The following is a 20,783-nucleotide window of genomic DNA, read 5'->3' on the forward strand; positions in this document are numbered from 1 at the left end:
AAATTCACGTGATGTAACGCGCTCACAATGTATTAATGTACGTACATATGGAGGTTCAAAAAGTTTCAGAACTTTCAAAATAGCCCGTTTATGCAATATCGTTGAATAAGAAATACTCTTTTGTAATCAACTGGATTTTTTTTCATTTATATACTATGGCGTCACGATCTTTTACTATATATAACGAAATATTGATTTTATTTTAATGAAGGCTTATACTTTTTCACTATTAGCAAGAAACCTAATGTGTACCAAACTATTATTTTGTGACAATTGACATAAAGTATGTAGTAGTATAGACCAGTGGCTTAAATCGATGACTAATACTTTAATTTAAAGGTCAGAATTCAATTACATATGTACCTTAGTGGTTTTTTCAATTTATATCGTATCTTAGTGACTAGATATAGTATTTAATATATAAATATAATTCGTATCGATTATCACAGATAAGGTTTTTCCGTATTTTCCTGATCTCACAGATAAATATTGTAATGATTAATTGAAATAAAGTCATGCATAGTGGCATCTATTGATTGCAAGCTGTTATAGTAAAAAAAATAAATGTCACCAACCTGTCCTTAATAGATATTTATTGTGCTTACTCCATTGTAACAGAAATGGATAATGCCCGTTATGTTGCAATACAAGATTTATAATTAAAAATAATACTTGAATAAATTTTGGGTTTTGAAGTCGAAAGCGTGTGACTTAAAATAGAAAACTGAAATTCTAATAAGACTTTATTTTATACATATACATATATAAATTAGTACGTATATAGAGAAATATATATGCCGCTATCAGACGGAGGATTTGAAATGGCAGATCTTGGAAGTCAGATAGTCTTTGCTGGCATGTCTAATTGTATTATTGTCCGCTACGATTCCGTGGAGCTACGGAGATCTGTCTTGGGATAGCACTTATCGATACTTGAGTTATGCTCTTCAGACTATTAGGAAGTAATTTATTTATATAATGGTTGTATTTTTTGTATTATTTTTATTATATAAATATGGTATTAGAGTAACAATAATTTTAATTCACTGATCTATCTCATGTCCATGTGGTGTAAGGGCGCTGTGACTCCGTGGCGTCTCTCACCACATCTGACTTATGAGCAAATGTCGCGTATTTTATAAATTTAATTCGAGACAGCTCTGGCGAGGCGCAGATGCGGGTGTTTGCGGGCGAATTGCATCGCTTCATTTACTGTCTTAAAATATATATGGTTCAAATTGCTACTCCGGCGTTTGTTAATCAAAGAATAGAAACATACGCGCAAGATAAGTGTATTGTCTAGCTAGCAAAATGGCAAAATAATAATATGATATTTTATCTATGAGCTAGCACCCATTCCAAACAAAGAGTATTTTTTAGCTCGTACTTACGAGTGATTAATGTATTGGAACGTATGTATGTGCTATTATTAGGTGGTCCGTAGAATATTTTCAATCATTAACGCAATTGTTAAGTCACGCGATCATTTTTCCTTTATAGTGAAAAATATTGTTTGTGTTTCGTTATTCAAAATGTTCGTTAGAATAACCTCTTAATTACAACAAATTATGCAGTTGGTTAATACCCCTAAATAAATATAAAAGCTTGATTATATAATAAAAATAAATGGTTTGTTATCGATTTACCATCAACATAATAAATAATTTTATAATTTATACTTTTTTAATTAAACATATATAGAATATGTATTATTGTTATTATGTTATTTACTATTTTGTTTGACTTTCTAGTTTAAGTGATTTTTGAGATTTATGCTATGTACGATACATGCATATAAAAAATTGTGCAAATTGTGCAAATTTGTCATGAGCTAAAATTATTTTTTATATTCATAGAAATATAAGTACGGATCTTTAATAAAAATTTACAATAAAAAAGTGAGATATTTCATAGATGTGTTAGGATTATGTGTTAGGATTTTTAATATTTCAGCTTAGGCATTTTTAACTATTTGTTTATTAAAATCTACAATGTTTATTTTAATATTGTGCCTTAGTAATTAGATACTTAATTATTTAATTTTTTCATGCGCAAGTCATTGATAAGTTACTCGTGTTTTCTAATGGTGTTTGCCTTAAATATTATTTATTTATTATATAAAATAATTTGATGACATTTTACATAAAATACAAAACTGAATAATAGTGTATTCTTTAATTTATTTAAATAAACACAATATACGAATGTTATTTTTTAATATATGTTATGAGAAATACAATTCTTTTTAGTCCTGTAGGTATATGGCTATATTTTTAATCTTCCTAGAACCTATGTGTAGAATGAGCAGTCGCGTACGGTGAGGTACATTCCCTTTCGCTCGCTCGCGTGTTTAGTGACGAGAGTGAGTGAGAGATAAGGGCGTGCGTTACATGCGCTCTGCAAACCCACTTTTTCTCACTCACTCTTATCACTTAGCACGCAAACAAGCGAAAGGGAATGTATCTCACCGTACGCGCCTGAGAATGAAGCAGACCTTATTAAAGATATGTTAACAACATTACAGTCGAAACTATATTAGTAATAAGGACAAAAAATGTTGGAAAATGTAAATTTTGACTTTACGATACAAAATATATCTGAGTGAACATTAAAAGTACAAGGTGCTTATTAACATTGAATATTATAATAATAGATCACTCGTTATCACGCGAAAACGTGTGATCGGATCATGTGTGTTATGAAACAATTACGTAGTGAAAACTATTACTTAAAAAAACTTAGAGCGGCTAACATCTGTCTAAGTAAATTAAATATACATCGAAATGTTTATTTAAAACAATATTTTTCTAATTATATCTAACTGTCACATACGCGCCTATAATATTATGCTATTCGTTCGAAAGAAGACAATTATGCAATTATATATTTAATGCACGTTCACTCGCTTTAGAAATTAGGTTTTCATCATTTCTGTATTACGTAATCATCGCGATGTTTTAAATGTTTAATTTAAATAAATAGAAAGACCTTACTGGAGATAAGCAACGTAATAAAAGCGTTCCTAAAATAATTTCGGACATACAGACACAAGATAAACCTAGCTCACATGTACATAGAAAAATGAAAATGTTTGCTACTTAAGCAATAATAAAAGCTTTAAAAACTAACTACACTGGCACAATTTTGTAAATGAGCATGATATTTGATACGTAGCCAAAAGCAGTTATAGTAAATATTATGCTGCTTCTTTATTGAAAAACATATATGTTTACGTGTATAATTATACATAGCACTTTAATACTTTGTACACGCGTTGGTTGATTAAATTATACTAGCAAGCGTTGATATATGATATTAAAAATAATTAATATTTATTTATTTTTCAGGTATGTCACATACGTACAACCAGAAACGCACGTTAAAAAATCGTCATCATGGTATGATTACATTTTTTATATTATTTTTTACACTTTTTTAATTTTAAATCTACAAAAAATATGATTGAATCGTTTGTTTGCTTGAATCCTTTAAATTACATGGCCCGGTCGGTTCAGCGGCCCTTGAACTCTTTTCATCGACGCACAACAAAAAAACTTTCGGACCTTTTCCACCCTAAACGTTTTGACATTTCGGTCAAAACGGTAAACACCTCTGAGGTCATAATTCATCACGCCTTCTCGCACATAATTTAAAACTTCTTTTCATATAGTAATGTGCCATGATTTTTCCATTAAACTTACAACGAAAGCTTTTAACTCGATCGCGACACGGATAATAGAGTTGAATCTTTGAACGAATATTTTTTTTCAAAGAAACATTTTTTTGCTTTTAATATTATAATTTTGTGGTAATGCGACACTTTATCACTATTGTGCGTAACATGGAAAATATCATGCAAAACACAATAAAATCCCAGCAGTAAAATCTAACCCAAAACTAGCAGGAAACACAAATCTGAAAAATATAAAGAGATATGTGTATTTTATATTCCTATATTAAACTGACATAAAACCCTTAGATTCGCATTTAAGCACGATATTTTTATTTGAGATTCATTATGAATACATTTCTAGATTCTTTTTATCTACAACGAATACTTTACTGGATTTATTGACGATTATTTTCCAACTTTCATAGATAAATTTTAGTGCTTCTATAATATTAGGCCTTTTTGATTTTTAAGAGTCACAGGCATTTATCTGTAAAAAAAATTTTATATCTTATTTATATTTATGACGTCATAGTCATTCGTCCAATAATTTAATTTATAATTTTTTATAAATTTTATTGTAATAATCAAAGAAGTCTAGTGTGAAATAAAGATATAAATAATATAAATCTGTTTCTTAGAATAGAGATGCAATTTAGAATTATGTTACAGACAGACATTGCAAAGTTTTTCGGTAATGATTCAATTCCTAGTAAAGCTTTTAAAAATTCACTTTTAAAACACTTCAAACTTACTTGTCTTTATTTACCTTTTTAGCCGAGTTAAAGCAAGCTGAAACATTAGTTATTCGTGGATTAGGATCTCACACATAAAATATGTTCTGAATTTCTTATATATTTTCTATAATCTCTAATTAAACAATATTCTACATTATTAAAAAAAAATTTGCAGTTGTCATATATACATATATTATAAATAAATCAAATTGTATATTAACTTTAGGTAAACTAATAGACTTGTTCAGTTAAATTAATAAACTTCAAATTTTAATATGAGAACTCACAGCTAAACCAAATATAAACCATATCACCGCTAACACCTTTACTTTAAAATATATCGTTTAAAAAATCACAATCGATCAATAAGTAATATCAATGACTAATCACTTCAATTAGTCACTTTACCACCGATAATTTAACTGAAATTAAAATGTTAAGTAAATACTTAGATTGGCTTTATTAGAAAAAATACCTAGGTTTCACTTAAGACACTAAGGAGAATTAAAACTATTTAAGCTAAACTTTATTCCCTTCTTTGTCGTTAAAACAAACTTTATATTTTAAGCAAATTAATCTAGAAACTAAAATGGAAACTACGCTTTAGTTTCATCTCATTTTTGGGAAAACATAATTAACACTCGTAACTATCCAATAAAACTTTAAACTCAATCAAATATTTCACTTAAAATTGCGACAAATTCTTCATAGTAGTTCCGCTACCCGATGTTACATCGAGACTTAAATTTAGATAGCATTAACAGATTAATTGAATATCACAAACAAGTTGATTTATATCCAACCTTATATAAAATGTAAATCGATAACTTTCTCACTCAAATGATAAGTTATTGTTCTGATCTTAGAGTTACATAGTTTATTTTGTTAAGACAATGTTTTTAATTAAATATTCAATATATTGCGCAACAACAGATAAATATTTTCGTGGGTTGCGTCCATAGGCTCTAGGCGTCTCTTGATTTGGGACGAAGAGAGAAGCAGCGGCTGAAGTTGAGTTGGCCTCCTTTTGGTTAAAGTCTAAGCTGGATGTCTCTAAATGTGTTGAACTCTAAAGTGAATGTTTAACGATGAATGCCTGAAAAAATTCTGAGAAAGTCTTTGAGCGGAAATTATTATTCATGTATTTATATTCATGATATATTTTTAATGGAAGATTTTGGGACCACAAATTACAGAAGGGTGGCTATTTGTCTTAAACAAATTGTCGTTGGTCTCCAAAGATTATTTTGAAAACAATCCCCAATGTACGCGTTTTTTTCCATGGCAACATATATTTTAATCCTTGCTGATTTATAACGAGTACCTCGTGACTTGAGCTGTTAAAAAAGTTTACAACGGTGGTGTCCCATTTTAATAAAGAAACCTATTTTTTCTTAGACAGTTAAAACTCTTCATCACAAGTCAAAGTGGTATTTTTTTGTAATAAAAAGTTAATCTCAGCTGTTTTTTATATATTACATAAAAATTATCTATTACTGCCAAAATTGTCTATTACAGTGCCTTCATAAAAATATTAATCTCAGACTGTCAAAGCATGTGCATTTTAGAGTCAGATATAATTTAAAGACAAACTTTTTTTGTTCATAAAGACTCATAAGGGTCTGGAGGGTCGACAATAAATATTTCTCGTAAAAGAGATTTCAGCAGTTTTTCTTACTTTCTGGTGGGAAAATAGCGGTCGGGACAAGGCCTCCAATACAAATGACCCGCATCGAGAAAAACAATTACTTATGCCGCAAAGAAGACAACCAACCGGACCATTACGCTGCCGAGAAGCGTTTAAAACTTTTAGTTTCACTATAGAGCTTAATTCTAACTGATGGTCTACTTTAATTGCCCTTATAATGAAGATGGTTAATAAAACAAGCACTGCGCAAAATAAACATGCTTCTTTATTAAATACAATCAATATAAATTAACTTTTATTTGCTAAAAAATCCCTATGATTAAATTAAACAATCAATGGCAATGTCAAATCAATCGTATCATAACTTGAAGTAACTGTAAAATAATAAGCATTACTAATTATATATTTTATCATATGTTACTGCTTATATATTTTGATAATACATGTGCTAGTTTCACATGAATTTTACGAGTTCTAATAATTAAATGTTAATTGCTTTACCTTATTTTAAGGTAAAGGTTATTGCATATTATATATGTATTTGAAACATGTTCTATATAAATCTTACAACTTTAAAAAGTAATCATAAAAATATTTGTGAAGAAATATATTGCCACTGAAATTATTTTAAAATTGCTTATATATGTATCACAGATTTATTAAAAAATATAATAGGCATAGACCAACTGATATTATTATTAAACTATGAATTTTATATTACGTATAAAAATTTTTCGTGATACAGAAAAAATAAGTTGCTACATATACTATATATCTAAATATTTAAAAGAAAATAATTAATAATTAGCATTTTTTGAAAAAAAATTCAATTACGTTTGATGTTAATCCCGAAATAATTTATAAATAATGTAGGTAATATTAACTTAAACGTCAAACTATAAAGTACTCGTCATATACATACTTCGAAAATATAATCAGCGGCGTTACCTTGAAATATTTGTGTACTCATGAAATATTGAAAATTCAAGTCGAAGGCTGTATTGATTATTCATTCATATTTCAAGGTATATTCTGAATAATTGCAATACCCAAGTGTCGTTGATATGTTCATGTGACATAAATTGTTAAATAAATTAAGTGATAATTGATTTTATTATAACTACTACTTATGTATTTGTGACAAAGTTTTAGTATTCGTTTTCATTATATTACACAAACAATTTTTACTTTTTTTAGACAGGAATATTAAATATGATTTATGTTAGTGTAGCTAGAAAAATAATTTAAACCTAATTTTTTTTTTAAATTAAAAGCAATTGTGGTATTTTTGTTTTTAATTTATTGATAATTTATATATGTTTTATAAAAACATATGATTTGTTGCATTCTTATAATTTAATTATTGTTATTAATTAAAATGTATGTGATGCGATTAAAACAGATAAAAGCTCTGCATTGGTACATTTATTTTTATAATTTGTAGGTCCACGTGCACGGTATTAATTAAAAAAGTTAAGCTGATTAACTCGTTACATGTGCTTTGCGACTTTCCTTTTCCAAATCCATTTTCGCAAACAATTATTCTAGCCTGGCTACAAATATAATTTAGCGAAGCGAGGAGTGGAGCGCGTAGAAAAAAATGTAACTTTCAGTGAATTTTTCATAGTCATTAACTCGGAGCGTCTGCGTAATGCTAACGGTTTAATTGCGAGGGGCTGATTTTTTTTCTAGTTTTTTTTTCAAAATCCGACGTGAAAATATCTGACATTTTTAACACGATGGCGCTACCAAAATTTTCCGACAGATTTCACAAGAAATTATGTTCTGCAAACATTTTGTAAAACGCAAACACGATTACGATCTTAAATATATATATGAAAATGTAAGATAAGAGATATTTTAATGTTGAAGTGTTAATTTATTTCATTATATTAGCTAATAGATAGCTTATTGTGGAATTTTAAAAAAACAATTAAAAACATAAATATAAAATTAATAATATAATTTAGGTCTTAATGCACAAATTTATTCGTACTAAATATAAACTGTGACTAAGTATCACATCTTTTATAATGCTGATTCGGGATAGTTTTGTTGAAACACATTCATAAAATTTCTTTAAATAGAATCGGTCTAGATGGTCACTCTGGCGATTGCTAATTAAAAGGTAGAAGAACGAGGCGCAGTATAAAATCTTTTGTCTGGCGCGCGTCCTTTCCGTGCAAATAGTAGTTTTTGGTGATATGGGTCGTTAATGTCTTGTGACGGATGTGCTATTCAGGGTCTATCAGCTGCTATAGGCACAGTATTATGGGCTTTTAGTAATCCAATATGTTGTAATAAATAAATCCTTTATTAACATCTTACAAAAATTATCTTACACATATGAATTATTATGTTTTATGGTAAAATTCACATAAAAGAGATTTAGCTGATAGAGAAAAATTAAATTTGCTTTTAAATTAAATTAATGCCCAAAACAAAACATTTTTATATATTTTTTCGTTCTTAAAGAAGGTTAGTGTTTTTTGGATCTGATGCACGCATTGGTCCATGTAACTGTAATTTTCTTGGACCAGTTAAACTGTTGAGGAAATATGATCTAATATTAGCTTTTTATTGAGAATACATAGCGAGTTAATTAGCATTAATAATTAGATAGTGCGTATTTTAGACTATTCTGAAATAATAACAGAATTTGCTAAAATAATAGCGCGCAAAGCTATTGTGAAATACTTCAATATAATATTCGAATACATATTTAATACAACTGATTTTTTTGTTTTCTCTACATTTTTTTTTAATTTTTAAGGGTCTTCAAAATATTAGTTGCTCTTGGCCTCGCATTTTCTCTGAAAGGCGCTGGTGCTTTTAGGTGGTCCGTTCAATATTTCAAATTCAAAACGCAACTATTTGGTTACGATATCTCTCTTCCATTGTTGTGTGAAGTACTATTTGCGCCTACACTTTCAAGACGTGTTGATCGCTCTTTCTGTTTGTTTGAGGTGGTCGTTAAAATGACAAATTGTGCAGGAGGCTCAAATATCCACATTGGTAATATGAATTATAAAATATAAAAATTTAACTCTGCGACTGGAATCAAATATAGTCTGTTATGTTGCGTTTTATAAATAGTCTTCATTTTCGTCATGGAAATAATTCAAAGCAATAAAATAATAAATTTTTGCGTAACCAAAATCTGTACGTATTTATGCGACTGTATTTGTATTAATTTTCTACATATCTTCATTTGAAATAATGTCTAAATTTAAAACACCGTTCCTATGTGTGCTTGCTTTCTATACATGTACCTATGTAGTATTAAAAAAACAATAAAAATGGACATAATTATTATTATATGAAACAAAACTGTCTCACTTTTCACGCCGTTATTTAAAACGTTAATCTAAATATAGTTCGTATTTGCGGGTAAACAACCCACTGCGTGCTTTTAACGTCAAAGTAGAGTTAAGCTATTATGTTATACTTACGTATCTTCACAATCTACTTAAGCACCGGTAGTTATTGCGTTCGTTTATCTTGATAACAAAATTAAAATACCTGTCACACACAGCGGACGGCTCGCCCATTGTCGTCGTTATAACGAAACGTTGTCGTTGTAAACGCACCGTTTACGACCGACGAAGGCTTTTGTTTGTAGGCTTACTTTGGCCGACGTCCTCTGGGGTATAGCGCACGCTTTGTATTTTTGTGCTCCCATTGCAAATTCAAGGCCGGATAACGAAAACTACATTACGTAGTTTTCCGTGTCGAATTCTTCCCATGGGAGATCGCGAAAGGCAAGCGAACTAAAAAATATTACAAAAAACTTTAACGACTGTAAACTAATGTTTACATATTATACACATATAATATTAGGTTATAAGACCCGAAGAAGATTTATTTATTTTAATGCCCATGTAATAAAAGTATTTTTTACCTTTTTATCCCTATTCCATACACTGAATCATCTTAGGATCATAACAAAAATTCTACATGGATCGCATATTCAGATATAATTTTAAATTTACTGTCACTTATTTGAGAATTCAGAGGTGTTTCAAGTATTTTTATGTGTTGATCGAGTCTCGAATCTTTTACAAAAATCCGGGATCTTGAACAAAAAGCAAACAACATCCTAAATTGACGTAAGATGCTTTGTGTTGCACATTCTAGCTATTATCTGATCTTTAAATATCGTACTGCCTTTGTAATATGATATTTAAAACATCGGCTGAAAAAAATAAATATTTTCATATATATTATTATTTTTTTATAAACTTGAACCATTTAGTTGCTAACATGTTTTTCACACTTTCCATCTACAATTTTTTAACTTGTGCCGTGTAAACATTCTCGTTACAGAACATAGTAAAACATTTGATACTTTTGCTCCATCTGATAATATTCTTGAAAGTTAAATGCAGCTATTTTTTACATCTAAAGCATTTTTTGTCACTCTCATTTGCACATTTCTTATTATCATATAATATCTTTTTAATTTCTCGTTTCACTTACAATTTTCTGTTTTTGATGAAAACCTTTTTCTTTTAGACAATCTGAACTTATAATATTTTAGTAATATTTTTCGCCCTTTTCTGTACCGTAAACATTTTTCTTACAGAACAAACTAAAATATTTAATCTTATTTTCTTTAGCTTGTTATAATGGTATAAGCTTGTTATTTTTCTAATTGATCTATTGACTTCGTTTTCAGTTTTAGAGTGCTTAAATTTAGTAAACTCGTACAATACAGAAAAAGCATCAGCTATCTTATTAATTTATGTGTTTATTTTTAAGCGATTTTTATGTTCTGAATTTTATCGCGAATATCATCAGTCAGTTTGTACGTAGATTTAGTATTTTGTCACTGCTTCCTTATTTTATTTTTAATTTTAGTTAATTTAATAATCGATGAAGTAAGTTTAATATAATTATGAACATTTTTACGCATCAGTACTGATATTTGAGCTTGTTCGATTACGGTTGTTAAATAATTTATATCATCGTCAATAGATTTAGTGCTTGTTGAGATATAGTTTATATATGGTCTAAATAATAATGTTATTCACAGACCTAAATATAATAAGTATTCCTAAGAAATACATGTTTATCTTATATGATATGAACTTGGAACACTTTTTATATAGATAAATCTCTCTTCCTTTTCATAACATCTACTTATATTAAACTTTTCATTGTAATGGTACAATAATAATATGTTTAACAAATAACTAGGTCTTTTAATTAATATTAAAATACTAAAATTTTAAAAATATGGCATATATAATAAAACTGGGTCAGTATCTACTAAAATATTTACAGATAGGTATATGTAAACAAATATACTATTATATAAAATAAATTTGATTATTTATAACATAATATTGTACTTGCGACTCACAGAAAAAATACAATAAATATATTATATACAATAAAATAAAAAATTGTGAAAATATACCGCTTAATGTTGTTTACCGAGTTTTTCAAAGAACCATATATTATTACGGTGCTAGAAGTTAAAATATAAATATAACCATGTTCCGGTGAGAGTTTATTTGACTAAAAAACATACAAATGGTTCGCATTTCGTACAGTTTAATGTTAGTAAAAGAAAAACTCCTGTACATCATATAAGTTATAATTTTTATAGTCAGTGTTATTTACAACTCACAATAGAAAGAAAAAGAGAATCATTATGTTTTAATTTTAATAATATAAAAATAGGTGTCTTTTATTGAAAACATTTCTTTAATTCTAATGAAACTGACTATTAGGAAAATAAAACTAATACAAAAAAAGTATTTATATGAAAACTTGTTATTGTATGTATAGTCCGGAATTAATTCTAAGTTGCACTCTAGAGCCTTGAAAAAAATATATTAACTACACCTTTTCATTTGTATCAAATTTTGCATATATCGTAGAAGAAACATGACGTTGATTAAAATCTAAAGAAGTAGTTTTACTAAATATGTAGAATCGATTTTTGTATCAATATATAACGTAAATGTCTCACATGGCTAACATCAATACTCATCGATTATAAGCACACAATTAATTGACAATACCTAAATCGGCTTATCTCATTGGGCGTCTAAATATAGATATCCAGAGAGATGGAGTTTGTCTTATATTTGTTCATCATATTAACACTCTATCACCCAGGCATGCACACATCGGTCGTCCTCGTGATGAATGTCTAACCCTCATACCACATCCCAATTTCGCGCGGTCGTAGAGAGAACTCTATAGCTCTCTCTCTCCTTATCTCTCTACCTCTCTCCCTCTCTCCCTCTCCGGTTATTGCGGAAATTCATTTTCTACGCGGATGGCACCGGCGCGAACATCTCGGGCCGTTAGCCTAATGGGCTATCGACTTCGACTCGACACGCGGGATCGTGTCGCCCCTAGCGGCGGGTCACTAATCGACCGTTTGCTAGCCGGAAGCGCGAGTCCCACGTCTATTTTCGGCTCCGGGACCTCGGGGGCAGAAGTCACGTACGCGAAACTACCCGCGGCCGCTCTTCGATTCTCCAAATACTAAAGCAGGTTGAAAAGTTCACGGATGGAAAAAAAAAATTTTTAGTATTGCTTTTTAAAAAGATTCAATATGTAGATATATTATTTAGTATATATAAAAAATATATCAAAGACAGAAATAAACGCTCGCTACTTAATAAAATTTTGCACAATATTAAGATCTTTACTCAAACCTTCTCGTTATTGAATGCCCACCGTCTTTGACTTATTCGTAACTCGTTGTAACATTAATGGCTCTAAAGAAACAATTTGAGCAATTAAAAAAAATATGTCTTTATTTATAGCACTTATTTTTTTTTAATCTTAAATAATTAATATTACTAAAATATTTTTACTTAAATAGTAGAATATTTTTAAAAGTCTTTTGAATTGAATTTTTAATATTGTTTATTTTTCATCGTACATATTACGCTAATTTTAAGTTAGTCTTACAAAAGAAGACGGACATTGTATGTATGTATGTTTAAAGACTGAATTTGCAAAAAAACAATTTAAACTGCTGTTTGCGGTATAGCAGTAAGTTAGGCTGCGCAACGCATATTTTTATTTTTTTCTTGTAATTTATCTTTTGTTTAAGATAATTATCTAAACATGTTTGATCATACAAGTTTTTATATATTTTAATGTTTGATTTACAAATGGCGAGTAAAATTTATTTAGCTTCGAAGCGCTCTTCAAATTTTCAAATCTTATTCATAATAATAACCATTATCTAAAAATCAACTGACTAATATTAATTTACATACTACATAAATTAACGTAAAATACATATGTACATATTTTTAAAAAAAACGGGTGATTTTTTTTAGTGAAAAATTAAAGATGACAAAAACGTTTTTTTGTGATACAGCCGGTTTTAAGGACACGAGTACGATCTTAAACGAATTACAAATAAATCTTTTAAAATTTTAAATTAATATTTTGAGAGGTGGAAAGACTGCTATCACCTCTCATAAATGAAGAGGGCAATAACGTAAAATGTTAAGCAGACGTTAAATATCTAAGCTTGCACTTGAATTAATTAATGAATTAATTTGAAACTTCGCTCTAAAGGGCTTGCCGCCAGTGCGGCCATTAGACCGATGTTTAATAGAAATAGCCGTTAACTATAAAAATAAAATTTAAATTTATAACCAATTGATTATACCCATTTTAACATATGCCTATCCGGTGGAGTAACTCCAGTAATACTATATTCTCTAAATTACAAGTGATTCAAAATAAATCCATTAAAATATTATATGATACACCTTTCCATACTAATCTTTAAAAATGCATATTAGCCTTTAAATACCAACAATTAAAAAACACTGCCATTATCATAATAGAATATATTATAAAAATATCTCGCAAAACTATACTAGCCCACTTATCACAACCTTAAATTTTAATACAAACAAAAAATGCTAAAGCACATTTTGCTTTAGAAGCTCAAGTCAACATATTAATGGTTTCTCAAATAATCACTTAACATACTGTTTTTTTTTTATTCCTATATTTTTATTTTTCTTTCGCTTAAATTATAAAATGTCTTACATATTTATGAACATTTTTATTAGAATATATCTATATTAGGAAAACATAAAATGAATAAAAATAGTAGTAAAATAAATTTAAAAAATGCTACAAATTATGTATAATATAATACATTAAACTCATATGAAGCACGTCTTTGTCAAATATTGTTCAAAATAGTTATTATTATAAAATGTTTTCTGCAAATATTTTTTACTTAATGAGATGGGTGGAGTTGTTTCTTTGAAACTAGAACTGCAATGTCGGTCTTGATGTTGGAAAGTTATATTCTGAGGTCCGGTTCTACATTAAGTTTGTTTCTATATGTTGATTTCATGTATAACAAAACCGAAAAAGCCTACTTACATACATATATATGTTGTGCAGAACGGAATCAAATATTGCAGTACATTATTTTCAAGTGCAAAGTAATAAGATTTAAAAAGTCAATAAAAATTTGTGAGTTCAGTTTTGTTGAATTGTTGTTTTAAAAATGATTCACATGCAGTGGCGTAGCTATGGTGGGGTGGAGGGGGCGGGCCGCCCCGGGCGGCAGTTGCTTGGGGGCAGCATATTCGCGATGGGATCGTCTAGTGTAGTTCTTAACCCTGAATGCACTAAAACATATATAAATCCACGAATAACAAGGTCTTAATAATAACCAATTTATTATTTTAAAAATGCTGATTTTATGACCCTGCAAAAAATATATGGGGGGGGCGGCAATTTTAAGGATCGCCCTGGGCGGCACATACCCTAGCTACACCACTGTTCACATGGCAATTTCATCACGTATTTATTTGTGTAATAATATATGTATATATTGACTTCTCATCTCTTTGCACAAAACTCGGAAATTATCTAGACGAGCCTTAACAACTTTACACAATGTTTTTTAAATCTGCTACCATATTTTTGAATGCTAATGCTTCCCTCTGTAAGCAGAAATAGTTTTAAATGACTTGAAGTGCGATACCTTTATTGAAAACAATCAATCCATTTATTTTTCCTAACATTGCACATTTTGACCACTCATTTTCATCATTGGATATAAAATGATTTAAAATATTAAATATGGCTTCAGTTATAATACGCGAATGTAGTGAATCACAACATAACAAATCCTCTTGTATTTTATATTCTAATTCATGTCTAATGCTAACAAATTAGTATTATTAGAGTCGTCGATACTCTCATACTATTGTAGTGAGTAATATCGACTTTTGAGCACTCTTGAAATTAACTGCTCTTTTATATTATATGAGATATCTTTAACCCTATTCTTGACTGTATCATTCAATAATAAAATCAAACTTATATTTTTTCTTTAACTTTATCCCTTAGCTTATGTTTTTTATTACTTTTGTAGCAGAATGCATTATTTTATCTGTTATATAATGCTTTTAATATTTTTTATTAATACAAACAGTGTCAAAATTAATATAGACCCTCGGTAATGGCTAAACGGATCCCAATTTAATGACAGCAGTATTAATACAATGTAAAAAAATAAACTCTTTTCTTTATAAGCTTCGAGACAAGTCTAGATAAAAATACTAATGGCTTTTGATCAAATAAGCATCATTCATTATAATAATTGGACGGCCACATTAAAATATAAGCTTTCACAAAGGGACAGATCAGAGGTGAAGCTAAATACTAACGCGACTAGCGCTAAATATACTTTAATTTAATCACAGTACTAACCAGTCATTATTAATAAATTACGAATCACCTGATCACTCTTGCACTTACAACATAAACTGACTCCTCTCGAGAAACTTTTAAGACCCCAGTGGCTCTACGACTTTTCCTCATTTACCACCGCCGCTCAATACTTGTACCAAACCTTATACCTTAGTATCAAACAGCTCTTCCGGCACCTAACTGGATGCAAAAATTACACTACTAATCTCAAAAGATATTGGAAAAAAATATACATAAATACAATATTATAAAGTATATATTTTAAAATGTACAAAACACAATTCCCGACATGATTCCTATATATTTATTTTATTATTATTATAAATGTATCTTACTTATTAGAATGCTTTAAGTTTATTAATAAATATAATTAGTATATTCAATAATGAATTATGACGTTCATAAATAAAAGCAGCGTTTTATGCACAAGGCGCGATTTCACTCGCACTGATATATATTGCAGTTATAAGAATAAAGTAATTTTATTTGCTTTAAACCAACTCCAATCCGCGAACTTTTCGATTTCCTTCTCTTAACATTGCTATATGAGCCGTAAGATATATAAAAAATGAAAATGTATCGGCGAAAACGTGCGGAAATGGGTTGAAAGAGAAAGTGAAGTATTTATGTGAGGGAATGCTGAGGATGCCTATTTCACGTCTACGATATGATTTAAAGGTCTTGAAAATAATTAGGTACTTTATGTTACAATTAGATCCATTAGATTATTTCCTTATATTACTATGATAATATTGTATCATTCTCAAACAGAATTACTGTCATTTGTCAATTAAAAAAACAGTTTTTCAACAAAAGTTGAATCCACAACAGAACATTTTCTTATCTACTCGTATTAAATTATATTTTGTATCATTGTTTTGCACGTCGTTTTCCTTCATAACCATTCCGCATCGTGATTGTATCTAAAGGAGTACGTGAAAACAAAGTTATATCGCAAGTTAAGACAAAAATACGTGAACGCGATATAACAAAAGTTGATAAACTTACGATGTTAACACGTAAAACGCTCCATTGTTGCTAATATTAAAGTTAGATTGCTTTATAACATAAAATTAAAATTCGTTTTGCTCTATATAATTATTAATTTAATTTCGATTATAAATACAGACAACTTTTGGGCTACGTGCTTCAATGCGCATTTAGTGTTTCGAATAATCTGTTTAAACAAACCAGTCATAATAAACCTCCAAACTTATTTAGTATAAATTTAATCTTGAGCCTAAATAATACTGATCCTTACTTTGTTGTAATATATATTCTACATATTCACTGTGAATCTTTATGGCTTTCGAAGTATCCCTAATGCTTTATAGATTTTGCCTCATAATGGTTATTAACTCCGGTGATATTATGTCACATAATACTCACTGCTATTATAAATCAATTTTATGCTTGTATATTTATTTAATATTTACATTGTATATTTTACAACTATTGTAGTTGCGATTAAGCTAATACAATATAGAAATATTAAAAGAAACATAGATATTTTGTAGTACGTGAAAGCCTTGTGAAAGCATTTATTTTTTTATGGCTAATATTGATTTGATCATTGTATAATATTTTTATATTGCTACGTTGAATCATATGATTCAATCAAATTTTCAAATTGCATATTGACATAATATTTGCTCTTGACGTGTGAATATTCCGCAAGCTATGTGCTAATCAATAAAGTCGTTTCGGCAAAGGTACGCACAGAATCCTTGCGGGGGTCTAAATAGTTACGAGACCTTTGGGAGTTGTCGCTCACTTGCATCATAATTTAAGTGATTAATTTATTATGCGTGAAATATCTCCGCTTCAAGTTGAAATCTTCGCGGCTTGCTATCCTGGAAGTTATATCGAATTAGGCGATACCCTCTACGCCCTAATGTGGTAAATTGATGGATGTTTTGTGGCCGTTGTTTAGTATTTTACGGTTATTGGAAGGGTTGGATGATGCGTGGAAAATTGAACCGAATGAGAATGTATAAAACCGAAGAAAACAAGGATGCTGCCTATGTACGTAATTAAATTTCTAAATTTAGCATATTACAAAATTGCAATCAACTCATCCAATATGTGCGTATCACTTCGTTGTATTAAAATCGTGCTCTTTCTGCACCAAGTGATTCAATTTTCATTTTCAATCCAAACTTTTTTCACGACTTCTCATTGTGACGCCCGCCCACCACAAAATGAGAAAAGTGAATTTATATAAATGTTTTTCTTCCAAAGTGCTCTTCCACTTTCGGGAGCCACTTCCGAAAGGGAAACGCCACCACCACCGCACCGCCGAGTTCAGAATAATCTCACTTTTGAAGTGGTCCACCCTTTCTGTGACCTCGCGGTCGAATCGGATCATCCAAAGAGTTACTCTCCGAGGACGACGCCGACCGTAAAATACGAAACTACGCCGATTTACAGGCGAAAGTATGCAAATGCGACCGCGGCGTGAATCTTAAACTCCTGTCAGGCAGTAACGTTGACGAAATTTTGAAAATTTATCGGAAATAAAATCTAGCTTGAGGTAAAAAGTCTGAAAACATGGGTCTGGTTAATTGTCTCGAAAAGTGTGACAAGTATTATTCTACAACTGATTGGTTTCAGTTTCTCAGACGAAGTTGCTTAGCGTCCAGATGTGGAAGTAATTTAGGGTCGGTATTGCTCCTTTTAACTGAGTATATAGCTCTAACTTATTTTTCACACTTATGACGAGAAAGTACTTCAGAGATTTGCTATTTTTCCATAAATATTTAGATATATTGTAAAAATCACATAATGTAATGTTATATCTATCTTGGTTAAATTTTCTTATATTTAATGATTAATTAAGTAAATAAGCAAAGAGGTATATTAATCATTTTTTTTATATATGCTTCTGAGAAAATTCATCAAATATACACTTATTTACAATAGGTAGTGTTCACTAGAAAAACAACTTTCTGAAGTTCCTAAATGATCAATATCAATGTCAATAGCTTATCAAGTCACTATTATAAATCAGCGCGTTCCAGCTACTCAGCATAATAACATATTGTAAGATGTATTCCATTCTCATATTAATAATATATGAGTGTGTGTTTTTTATATTTATATTAATATAATTAACATATAAATCCATGTTCAAAGCTTTCTTAATAATTTTTTAGCTTTTTTGTCATGTAACGCTGTGGGATGACGTTCCGGCACCATAATTTTAACGGTATTTTTCAAGCGCGTACGGTGAGGTACATTTCCTTTAGCTCGCTCGCGTGTCAAGTGACGAGAGTGACTGAAAAGAAGCGGGCGTGCGGAACGTATGTAACGCAAGCCCTTATCTCTCACTCACTCTCGTCAGTTAACACGCGAGCGAGTGAAAGAGAATGTATCACACCATACGCGCCTGATATTTTTAATGTTTCAATAGCAATTGCTTTTGAATTGACAATGTGCGGAATGTTATATTTTTTTATTTTTACAAACCTGTTACGTCATTATTTTAATTAACCCCAAGTTTCAGTTATTTCTCAACCGCCGTTCTTGCTAAAAAAATAGATATAAAAGCAATAACAGAAAACATGGAAATATTAGTGCAATTTGGTGATTCTGAATCAACTCACATGACTTGAAGATATACTATAAACATGTAGATTTCAACTCTATCAACGCACAAATAAATACTTTCTTCTTGAACGAACCTCTTACATTGATAACCTTATATAGGGTGTCCCAAAATTAACGAACGAAATTAAATTCAACGAACTCTCTTCGCTGTGCATGGTCATTAGGCTTCAGTTGTTGTGTTAAATCAATTTTGTAAGCATGGAGACACAGATCTTTTGTGAGTATATGCTGTAAAGAGCTTCTTGAAATTTGCAATTCTTGTCCACGACCATTTCACCAACACTCTCACGCACTGCTTCGATATTGACATTTTAACGGCTTGTTTTTGGACTAACAGTGTGTTTATCGTCTCCAACTGATCCAGTCTCTCTAAATTTTTAATTTATATCTTCGCAGTTGACGAACTTAAAACACTATTAAATTTTCTAATTGCGGCCGCCAAACTTTCATTATTTTTGAGATATTGTTCAATAATAAAAACACGTTGTTGTATCGTGTAACGCTTGATTTTTACTAACCCTAAACACTCAGCTGCCAAATTTTTTTTTCAGGGTTGCCTGTCAATTTAAGAGAGAGGACAAAAATCTTTGAAATTAAGTTAATTACGAACAAAATAGTGAAGAGATTTTTTTACGCTATTTTGCATATATATGTACAAATTTAATAAAATTAAAACGGTATAATTATTTCTGAGTACCAAAACAAGCAGCAAACGATTGCTATTCAGTATTAATTCAAATTGTCAAGACTTAAGATACTTTAACATCTAGAATAAAAAATATTGGCTAAATGTCTTGCCGCACATTTTTTTTTCGGGTTTTATATTTCTGTCGTCCTCGCGTCTATGTCGGGTTGATTTCCTTTTTCCTTTGGAGCTCTAATGTTTCTGTCAACCATGTTTTGTCTAGTATTTGTGAGAATCTTCAAAAACACATTTATTTATGTGCTTGTATTTGTATGGTAAAAGAGAGGATTTATATGACGCGATAACTAAACACAACGCGAGTGCAATCTCGCATGATGTACGCTTTCAAAATTGCAATTCTCTCATATTTACTGTGTGTATAAATATTTATATTCGTGGAAAGATATAAAGAACATAATGAAATATCTGCGGATGTGCGTGTTCCGCAAGTAGCGTAATAAATATGCTATGTAGAGATTTGGATCTTATTACTAAATAATAAACAACTATATCGTTATACTTTGATTACCTTAGTTCATTCATTGTTTTATTTAAAAAAATGCGAATGAGACATGTGCTTATAAGAACGAACCCAATTATCCCTTGTCGGCAAACGCTGATAAATCACTTAGATAATAATCTCAGCATACCTTCTGACCCTTCAAAGTCCTTTTGAATTAAATGAATTAAACCTGTTACTAAATCGTA

General features: G+C 29.8%; 1 protein-coding gene across 10 annotated transcripts in view; it reads left to right on the top strand.

Moving 5' to 3' along the window:
* The window catches only part of SK (small conductance calcium-activated potassium channel), a 378,167-nt gene that overhangs the window by 197,086 nt on the left and 160,298 nt on the right, over positions 1-20,783 (top strand). Inside the window, exon 3 of one of the 10 annotated variants that reach the window (XM_088181666.1) lies at positions 3,348-3,398. The exons of the other annotated variants lie outside the window; for them this stretch is intronic. Within the exon in view, the coding sequence (XP_088037792.1) occupies positions 3,396-3,398 (3 nt within the window). The 5' untranslated portion in view covers positions 3,348-3,395. The remainder of the gene's footprint in view (positions 1-3,347; positions 3,399-20,783) is intronic. 10 annotated transcript variants of the gene reach the window in all.

Source organism: Plectrocnemia conspersa, unplaced genomic scaffold (assembly GCF_051122295.1).
Source record: "Plectrocnemia conspersa isolate PC_06_02 unplaced genomic scaffold, ASM5112229v1 ptg000002l, whole genome shotgun sequence".
Taxonomy (NCBI): domain Eukaryota; kingdom Metazoa; phylum Arthropoda; class Insecta; order Trichoptera; family Polycentropodidae; genus Plectrocnemia; species Plectrocnemia conspersa.